This window comes from Daktulosphaira vitifoliae, unplaced genomic scaffold, assembly GCF_025091365.1.
Source record: "Daktulosphaira vitifoliae isolate Bord-2020 unplaced genomic scaffold, ASM2509136v1 Scaffold_4, whole genome shotgun sequence".
NCBI lineage: Eukaryota > Metazoa > Arthropoda > Insecta > Hemiptera > Phylloxeridae > Daktulosphaira > Daktulosphaira vitifoliae.
Window position 1 is genome coordinate 34,723,574 of NW_026099575.1, and position 10,574 is coordinate 34,734,147.

General features: G+C 32.8%; 1 protein-coding gene across 4 annotated transcripts in view; it reads left to right on the forward strand.

Annotated features, from left to right (window-relative positions):
- LOC126904397 (E3 ubiquitin-protein ligase mind-bomb-like) overlaps nucleotides 1–10,574 on the forward strand; it is a 62,756-nt gene that overhangs the window by 27,579 nt on the left and 24,603 nt on the right. Inside the window, exons 6-8 of one of the 4 annotated variants that reach the window (XM_050683410.1) lie at nucleotides 5,418–5,462; nucleotides 7,880–8,029; nucleotides 8,146–8,750. The exons of 2 other annotated variants lie outside the window; for them this stretch is intronic. In XM_050683410.1, coding sequence (XP_050539367.1) covers nucleotides 5,418–5,462; nucleotides 7,880–8,029; nucleotides 8,146–8,594 — 644 coding nt within the window. In that variant the 3' untranslated portion in view covers nucleotides 8,595–8,750. Of the gene's footprint in view, nucleotides 1–5,417; nucleotides 5,463–7,879; nucleotides 8,030–8,145; nucleotides 8,751–10,574 lie in introns of those variants that run through there. One more of the 4 variants, XM_050683411.1, reaches the window with a different exon arrangement.

Consider the following 10,574-nt stretch of genomic DNA (forward strand, 5'->3'; position numbering starts at 1 on the left):
CGGTTGTGTTTACATAGGACCATGAGCACTCAGGTATTAAACATTGTACCTGGTGTACTCTATTTGACACATATGCCTTAAAAGTATCATGTGGTACACTTAGCCACGATAATACCACGAGCGAATCGGTCCAAGCATGAGTCGCGATAATATTTAAATCCGTAGACAAAATGGATTTAATTCGTCCTAACCAACGTGCTAAGAGTACTGCGGCATTTAACTCGAGACGGGGTATAGAAAGTGGTTTAATCGGAGCTAATTTAGTTTTCGCGCCGATAAGGAAAATAGACGATTCAGTTAATGGATTTTCGACGCGCAAATAAATAACGGCGGCGTAGCCACGCTGAGACGCGTCACAAAACCCAAGAAGCCGACACGACGAGTTTTTACACGCGCCGATATAACGCGCAATTTTAATGTGCGACAACAGCGGTAGCTCCGCAACAAAATTTGACCACTCCATACTAATATCGTCAGGTAATTTTTCGTCCCACCCTAGGGACAGTTGCCAGGTTCGTTGCATTATAGATTTTGCCAACATAATACAGGGAGACAGAAGGCCGAGTGGATCAAACAAGCGGGCTATTAACGATAAGACGCCTCGCTTAGTAGTAACAACTACCGATTCTATGCGGGGCACATAATAAAAANGCGCCTCGCTTAGTAGTAACGACTACCGATTCTATGCGGGGCACATAATAAAAATAATCACCGGCAGCGTGCCACTGAAGTCCTAGAACCTTTGTTCCTCCCCCATCACTGTCATCGAATGACAACGACGTCGCAGCACGGTGTTCTACCGAAACAGCGTCTAGAACAGCAATACAATTGCTTGACCATTTCCTTAGCTCTAACGCTGATTTCCCTAGCACCGAAATTAACGCCTTCTGTAACGACAACGCGCCTTCTACAGTATCCGCTCCAGTACACACGTCGTCTATATACGTTTGATAGCGCAACGCGTGACGAACGGCAGGCTCGTCGATACAGTCGTTGTCGGCTATAAACTGTAGCACGCGCAGCGCCAGGTACGGCGAACTGTTGACACCGTAAGTCACCGTATTAAGTTCATATTCAACAAGTTCCTCAGTCGACGAAGAACGCCATAAAACGTGTTGAAATTTACGGTATTCAGGATTTATCAAAATTTGCCGATACATTTTGCAAATGTCGGCGGTAAAAGCATATTTGCGCAAACGGAAACGGCAAAGTACGTCAACAACTTCTTGTTGCAACTTCGGACCAGCATATAAGCAGTCGTTCAATGAGCTTCCGCCCCACGGTACAGCCGAACTGTCAAATACGACACGAATTTTACGAGGGTCGATTTCCGGCTTGTACACAGCATGGTGTGGTATAAAATACAATCCCGGGGAAGAGGCTACGGACATATGACCAAGTTTAATATAATCTGCCATAAATTCACAATAGAGTGCACGTAGTTTCGAATCAGTTTGTAACCGTTTCTCTAAATTTTCGAATCGCTTAAGGGCCAAATGACGAGATCCCGGAAAACTAAGTTTGTCTGGAGACAACGAACGAAATGGTAACGGTACAGAAAAACGGCCTGACGGGAGCCGTACGCATTGTTCACAGAAAATTTTCTCGCATTTTCCATCATTGGTAAAATCGATTGGGGCTGCGTCAGGTTCCTCCACCTGCCAAAACTTATCTAACATTGTCTCTAAAGAGGTTGTTAATGATACCACATTTAAACACGGCAAGGAGACAGTGGTGGGAGCGCCACCGATGAGCACCCATCCAAATATCGAACCGAATGCGGCGGGAAGATCGTTATGTACAACAATACGTTTGCCATTCAAAATTAATGAGTATAAATCAGCACCCAGCAGAAAATCGATCGAACCGGGCGTATCGAATGACGGGTCGGCAAGTGCTAGATTGTTATAATTTTGCCTAACATGAGCCGTAATTACCTGCCGCGGTAAATTACTTGTAATTGACGGCAAAATCCATGCTTTGACCGTCAATACCGGTTCGCTAGAAAAACGTGGCTGCATCTGACATGTCATAAAACCTTGGGTGTCGGGAACCTGAATCCCAGAAAGACCCGTAACGGACTGAGTCCATCGAGTGCGCGGGAGACCGAGGCGATCCGCGAATGCCGTCGTCATGGCACTAATTTGCGACCCGGAATCTAACAATACGCGTGCCGTTTGAAGAGTGCCCGACCTATCACGAACATGAACTAACGCTGTCCCCAGCAATACTGTCGGCGTAGTATTTGCTGTAAGACCCGAGAAACTATTTGACGGCACATCAACTGTGGCCGACGAACTATCAATAGGTTGGCTGGGTGCGCGGGGTGGTCTATCAATGTGTAATAATGTATGATGTCTCCGATTACACCGATTACACGTCGCTGCTGAACATTTCGTGGAATAATGAGTAGCGATAAGGCATCGAAAACACAGGTGTTTATCGCGAGCAAACNACGATATGGCATCGAAAACACAGGTGTTTATCGCGAGCAAACTGCACCCGGTCATTAACGGCCCAACTGATAAAAACATTACAATTACCTAGCGTATGTTCACCTTTGCACGCTGTGCATTGTTTCGATACTTTAATGTTATTGACTGGTTTTGTGGTCGCGAGCGACATTACCGGAAGCCGACTATTTTGCTCATTACGCCNTGGAAGCCGACTGTTTTGCTCATTACGCCTAGTTTTATAAACATTGTGCACATTACCATGAACAGGGCGACAATCTTGAACATTATCTAAAACGGCTACTCGTCTTTTTACAAATTTAATTACATCATCGGCTGAGGGATATTCGGCTACCGTTTCAGCCTCGAAACATTTCCGGCTTGAAGTCGGTAAACAACGGGAGCATAGCGCAAATAAAAGAAATGACCCTATATCAGGTATATTTAATGCTTTAAGCAACGAAATACTCTCGTCAAAAGTTTTCAGAAACGCATTTAAATCGGCAATACTTTCTTGACGCAACATTTGGGCCGATAGCATTTTTTCGACTAACACAGTAGCCACTCGCCGTGGCTTATCATAACGGTTAGATAGAGTCGACCAGGCTAATGCATAATTTTGTTCCGAAACTGGAATACTGTTGATTACGTCCGCGGCGCTACTGCCTTCGAGACAGCCAATTAGAAAATAAAATTTATCAATATCGTGAAAGTTCTGTTGGTCAATGAGTAACTTAAAACGATCGCGAAACGTAGGCCACTTAGTGTAATCGCCATCAAAACGGGGTAGCGGCATATCGGGCATTTTTGCGTGACGTTTTTCCATAACTTGAACTCAACCCGCGCCTGAATTGGTTTCGCTAAATATCGACACGTTTGCCGGCGGTGGAACGCGATCTACTTCCGACAGATATTTAAGTCTCGTTGCCTTAATTGAATTTACGCACTCGCGTACTTCTATCTGAAGTGCTGATGAATACTCTGACCCGACGCCTAAATTAAGCAACGCATCCATTAGGGCATCGTCTTCGGTGACGAATTCAAACCAAAGCGCGTCCATATCGCCCGCTGCCACGATAAAATTTTCTTTAAGTGCCGGTTCAGTAATTACCCGACGTGATAAATCGTACGTAGCTTTAATGTGCGACACTGCGGTTGATCGCCTAAGTAGCGCGCGATCTTTAGCGAGCCTAAAGGCGGCGTCGTCAGCCATAATAAACAATTAAGAGAAACAAAATTTTAATAATAAACTTTAAACAAATTAAGTAATTAAATTAANGGTAAACTTTAAACAAATTACGTAATTAAATTAATAAATATTCATATACAACGCAAAACCCAACAATAACCAAAACAATCAGCGGTACAAATAATAATAAAAACAACAATACTAATGGTTACCCATAAAAATGACAATCAATGTGTAAAGTATTCGATATAGTAACAATAAGAAGTTTACTACGCGATGATCGTACACAGACTTCTTATCAGAGTTCAAACTCTATTATCTCGCGATCCCTATTATTCTCGTCTATTTTTTGCGCAACCAAATACGTCTTTTTTCCCGAGCTGAAAGTTACGAAATTTTTAAAAGAAACTAATAACGTAAAACTAAAAATACTTATGTCCACACCGAAAGATGGAAAAAACATACACATGCTACATAGAAAAACATAAAGGATTTAAAACCCAGCAATTTTTTTTCTTTTTACTTATTTTAAGGAGTAATCATAAGAATAAGTCACATCTTACCGATCCACAACGAAAAACTGCTAAGGGCTTCCACAGGTCTCAAATACAAAAAAACTACCACGCTCTGCAACCAAAAATGATATGCCACCGACTCGAAAACACCTCTTGGTCGGGGCACCCAGTATCTTCGCCTATTATGGACACGACTTGACTAACTAAAATTTAATGACAATACTCTTTGACAGAACAAATGTAAATTTTATTATTACTAAACACAATATTACATAAATTAATCTACCGTTACTGCACAATTATATATTTAAATTCTTTATATGCAAGCTGGTTACTTCGTTTACCCGTATACAAGGACCAAACACGTTCTTCACAACATGAACCCGTGGTTGGACATCCAAAATTTCTTTTTTTTTTTTCTTTCTTGCTATTGAACTGGCGATCACGGAACTTAGCTGTGGACTCTCAAATTGAAGCGCTCCACTGTCCGTCATAGGATCGTTCTTAATAGCATAAGCGCCAAAACCAGACTCGCCGTACGCACTCAACGCGTAACAAAACTCGATCGCGTGAACCGGTGGTATGCAAGTGGCGCTACAAAAGATCGGCGGCCAAACACCCGTAACAATCAATAGTAACTACAATCATAACATGAAACTAAAAAGTGAAAAATAAATATAGTTTAAAATATTATTTTAAACAAATTTTATGTTTAAAATTTCTTTTGTAATGCGAAAATTAAACTAGATAATTACAAAAAATCAAATAGTTGGAATTTTTCATAAATAACGAGTATTGTCGAATTTTATTATTTTAATTAAAATGTATTAACTAAACGTGAAATTGTAAAAAAAAAGTTTTTTATAGAAAATTACAATAGCTACAATATTAAATATAATAATATTTTCCGTAAAACTAAGTCTGTAGCCTAAAAATATAAAACACTGAAATTTTTCATATTTTTCCAATACTTTGACCTTTATATGCGCACAGTTAATCAAGTAGTATAGAGCTCAATTTTTTTAGAGATTATCTTTAGACATAAAAAGACAAATTTACGCCCGGTGCTTCTCAAATTTTAAAACTTAAAAAATAGCGACCACCCTATAGTACATATTAATTTTTTGAATGATGTTGTTAAGTACTCTTTATTGTCTAATTAGATCTTTTTAAAAACGATTTTATTATAATTATTTTTAACTAATTATGTTTAATAATATTAAAATATTGAAATAATTAATTTAAAATTTTTATTTAAAGTGAAATCGTGCGAAGAAGCAAATGGAGCAGTTGATATACCAGAAGGTGAACATTCATATACATATTTTTTATTAGTTATATATCTTTTAAAAATACTATGGTGCCAAATATTACAATTTATGGATGTCAATTACTGATAAACTAAAGCAAAGTAATTTTACTTTGAATTGAAGTGATGTTGTAAAAATAAAGTAATGATATCTAGATTCCCAGAGGGACCTTTCAACTATTTACTTAAACGTTAAGTAAATTATTTTGATATAAATGATTGGTCGGGTTTTTTTTTTGATACTCAAATAATAAACTTAAGACAATTGATTAGATTTTATCTAAGGGCATGATTCTATTATGCATATAAAAATAAAACAATTACATACAGTAAAAACATTAACATAAAGAAAAGAATAACATCACCTAGCCATCATACACTTGCACCAGCGCGTAATAATACAATTCTTTGAAGGCTCCATAGCAAATCCTTCTCAGCCGACGTCAACATTTGCGCGTGTCACGATTATTTTTAAGTTGAAATTACGTACTAATTGACCGAAAAACAGAGAAACACTACCGGTGTGTGAATGCTGAGAATACCACCCCCAAATGTGAAGTGAGTATTCAATAAAATATACATTTGGATCTTCGCCTATACAGGCCGACAAAAACCAACAAAAAACTGTGCCAGAACACTAGCCATGAGTCATCAGACTCAGCGGTACGACACAATTCCAAACACGTACATGTACGTAATAACTTAGGTGCTAATAGTGCCGGATACGACTTCTATGACTGTTGTTTGTCGAACGACCATAGGGGGTAAGTGATGATAAGGTCCATGTACCTTGACCGGTTTACACATTTAACTTTTGAACAGAAGCAGTTTTTAGTATGGATAGTTTAAGAATCATCAAATTGAAATGAAAAACTTAGTACTTATATATTATAGCTGATGGAATTTTGAAAATTTGACAACCTTACTCTTGAAAATATGATATATTATTAATATATAATATAAAAATAAACTCTAAAATTATATCTAGGGTTTGATTTTCAACGCTTTTGAGCTACCCTTAGAATTGATTATACTTGATCAATTTTTATACCATATATCTTGTATCAAATTTTATTACAATAAATATCTTGATATCCTTTTTGTCAACTGCTTATAATACGTTACCAAAAAGGTAAGACTTAGTCTAATGACTGGCGAGTACATGGGCATAGAAGAATACTGATTATATTAATAAATACGAATCCCAATATTACGCTTCTTCACCTTGTTTGGCATATAAGGCTATCCATAAGTTAAGAGCACAATAAGTATTTTTTTATTTATATAATATAATAAATTAGGCTATTGTGTCTACTATACAGGGTGATTTTTTTATCATAACCCACTCAATTACTTGCAGAATAATAATAATTTAAACATTTTTTTTTTTTATTATCTTTAGTTATACATTATTCTTGAATTATTTACTATGTAATACTTTTTAAGTTCATCCCTTATTCCTGGTAAGGGTGTCAACTTTGTTTTTTTAAATGGTAACATATATTTTTAATTTAATAAAATGTTTGAGTTTTTAATTCAATAGTAAATGGCATTTGAATTTTTAATGAAACTTAATTAGCTTATTAGATATAAACATTTAAAGTTTCAAAATTTTGAGTTAATATACATGTATAATACACATGGGATTGTAAATACAGGTAGCTAATTGGATTTTTATGACATTGCTATTAGCAGGTACACAGCATTGTTATTATCAATTGTAGTAAGGCACATTGTTATGAGTTTATAAATACACTAACTGACAATACAGAAAGTATATCTATTGATAATCATAATTGATAATAAACAATCCGTGACTGAGACAGCAATGTCATAAAAATCCAATTAGCTACCTGTATTTACAATCCCATGTGTATTATACATGTATATTAACTCAAAATTTTGAAACTTTAAATGTTTATATCTAATAAGCTAATAAAGTTATATTAAAAATTCAAATGCCATTTACTATTAAATTAAAAACTCAAACATTTTATTAAATTAAAAATATGTGTTACCATTTAAAAAAACAAAGTTGACCCCCCTCCAAGGCATAAGGGATGAACTTAAAAAGTATTACATAGTTAAAAATTCAAGAATAATGTGTAACTAAAGATAATAATAAAAAAAAATGTTTAAATTATTATTATTCTGCAAGTAATTGAGTGGGTTATGATAAAAAAATCACCCTGTATAATTATAAATAAAATTACGCTTCTTCGCTTTTTCCGATCCATTAAAGGTTGTTCAAAAATTATGGAAGCAATAATATTAACACCATAATAAAACACTACATTTTTTTTTTATTTGAAACAGTTTGAAAGATTAAGGTATTCAAAGTTTCAAAAGCACTGGATTATGAACATTTTTAATACATACTTGATTTATTTAATAAAATAAGGTATTTTTATAGATGCATGTACAATATGCTATGTGGAAACATTAACAGTTAAATTATCCCCTTGCGGTCATACTATAGGCTTGTTATGTGCCATAAATTTTAAAAGATCTCATGAAATATGTCCATTTTGCAGAACAGAAATAAAAAATTATTTCACTATTGGTATGTATTGATTGACGTTTAAATGAATATTAAAAAAATTTATAATACTAATTTGTACTTAATTATTGAATTTTATTAAATATTATTTGTAACGTTTAAATTTTATGTTGTAATAGATGATGCGAGTGAAAACCCCGAAGACTTATTTAAAAAATTTGATCCTATCATAAATATAGAAGACCAGGCAAAACCTCTTTCAGAAGATAAATTCAAATATTTAAAAAATCGTTTCGAATCTAAAGAAATGTCTACAGCAGAAATAAAAGCTCGATATTATTATCTTCGGCGAGATCAAGAACCTGATGAAGAACTTATTAACGATATTAATGCTACTTTAACTTTTAAGCAACATATAGAATTCATAGTATTTGGAGAAACAATATACACTAACAATATTAGCATTCGTTCTGAACATAATATATATTGCTCTAGGTTTTTGAAATTATTAAATTCCGAACAAAATTTTATGCTTAGTCAATATTACAATAGAAATGGTATAGATATTATTTACGAATTATTGACACGTGACAAATATGTTCAATTTGAAAATCAGGGGATTAATTAAATATTTCTACTATATAAAAGTACTTTTCGATAAAACTAATAATATATTTACTTTTGATGTAACGTTTTTTTTTATAAAAATGTTTAATAAATGTATTGGGTCATTAGTTAATTCAAATATAAATAATTACACTACACTAGTGTTTAAGTTAAATAAATATTTGTTTTGTTGATAAATCTTTGATGTAGAGGAAGTATTGATATATAAATTTGGTAAATTGATAATTTTAGAATCATACTGGTAATTTATTGCTTGTGTATCAATTTAAAATACTATTTATGATTTTTTCTCTTGATTTTAATAAAAACATCACTATTTTTGTCAAGTTAATTAAATATTTAAATTCAAATTAAATATTTATGTAATTGATATTTTAATTATCATTAACAGATTTGTATAGTAAATAACATATATACAATTAATAATTTTACTTGTTTATATGTAGAAAATTGGTTAAGCAAAGTTTTATTTGATAAAGGGGAAATTATTATCAAGTTTAGGGTAATATCTTTAACTAGACACTACTTGAGATAATTTCACGTATTGATGAATATGGTCAAGTGAGAGCTTAAAAAAATGAATTGCTGATACAAAAAAAAAAATCATACATAAAATATTTTAATATGAATAAGAAATTCCTTTTCACGAGGGGAGACTACAGTGGTGGAGTCCTTGATGTTCATTGAAGTTATACTATTTAAATGAAATAAAAATCAAACCAACTTTGAATTTTATTTCCTGAATAAAATATGAATTATATTTTATTTTTATTTATAAATTTATTTTATTTTAGGGAAATATCTAAGGGATCTATATAAAAAAAAAATTTGTATTGATTTATATATTTTTCAAAAAGTTATGACAGTTTAAAGAAAAAAAGTTTTAAAAAAACGGTAACACAGTGGGGTTGTGCCATAGTTGGCACAAGTATAAATAACATCTGACAGTGATTAAAATTATTATAATTTTTATCATCATTATAAGAAACACTTCGCTTCAAATCTTCAGATAGTATTTAATTTTAAGAAATTGGTATTTAATTTAGTATTGTAATTTTTTCGGAAAATTTATAAAGTAGTTAAGGGAAGAGAAAAAGATAAAAACAAAGGGCCTCATAATATAATAACATACAATATAATAACATTTTTTAATTATTTAAAATTACTATATATATATATATATATATATATATCATTTAAATTTTATCTCATGATTTATCTTTTAATGAGCATATTAGTATAATGTGTAATAAAGCTTCACGTATGATTGGTTTTATTCGACGTAATTGTTCTGATTTCAGTAATGTAAATTGTCTCAAAGTTCTATATTTTTCAATCGTTCACTCTATTCTTGAGTATGGTTCTATTATCTGGAATCCTCACCAAAGTAATTGAATATTAAAAATAGAACGTATTCAAAACCAATTTTTGCGATTCTTGGCGTTTAAAACTAATTAATTAACTTTACCTCTTGATAAGTTAGCTTGTGAGTATTATATAGATTCTCTTCAAATGCGTAGAAATTACAATGATTTACTTTGGTTATATAAATTAATCAATCATGAAATTGATTGTCCTGAATTACTAGAGAAAGTGCTCTTTAATGTTCCTCAGGTAAATGCACGGGTACCTTATACATTTTATACCTCACTATGCCCCACAAACTATAGTTTCTTTGTACCGATTAACAGAAACTTAAAATTCAGGTAATTCATTGGGTAATTTTGATTTATTTCATGATAAACTAACCGGGCTACAAACTCATGTAAATGCTAAATTAAAAAATTGATTAATTAATTATGTTACTCAACAATATTTGTATTTATAGTTAATGTATTATATGTTGTATTATAATTAATTTGAGAATTTAAGCTTAAATTTGTTAATTTAGAGTATTTTTTAGCTTCGATGCGAAGCGGAGAAGGTATTTTTTAATATGATGTGTTTTTTTTTTTTTTTTTTTTTTTTTTTTTTTTTTTTT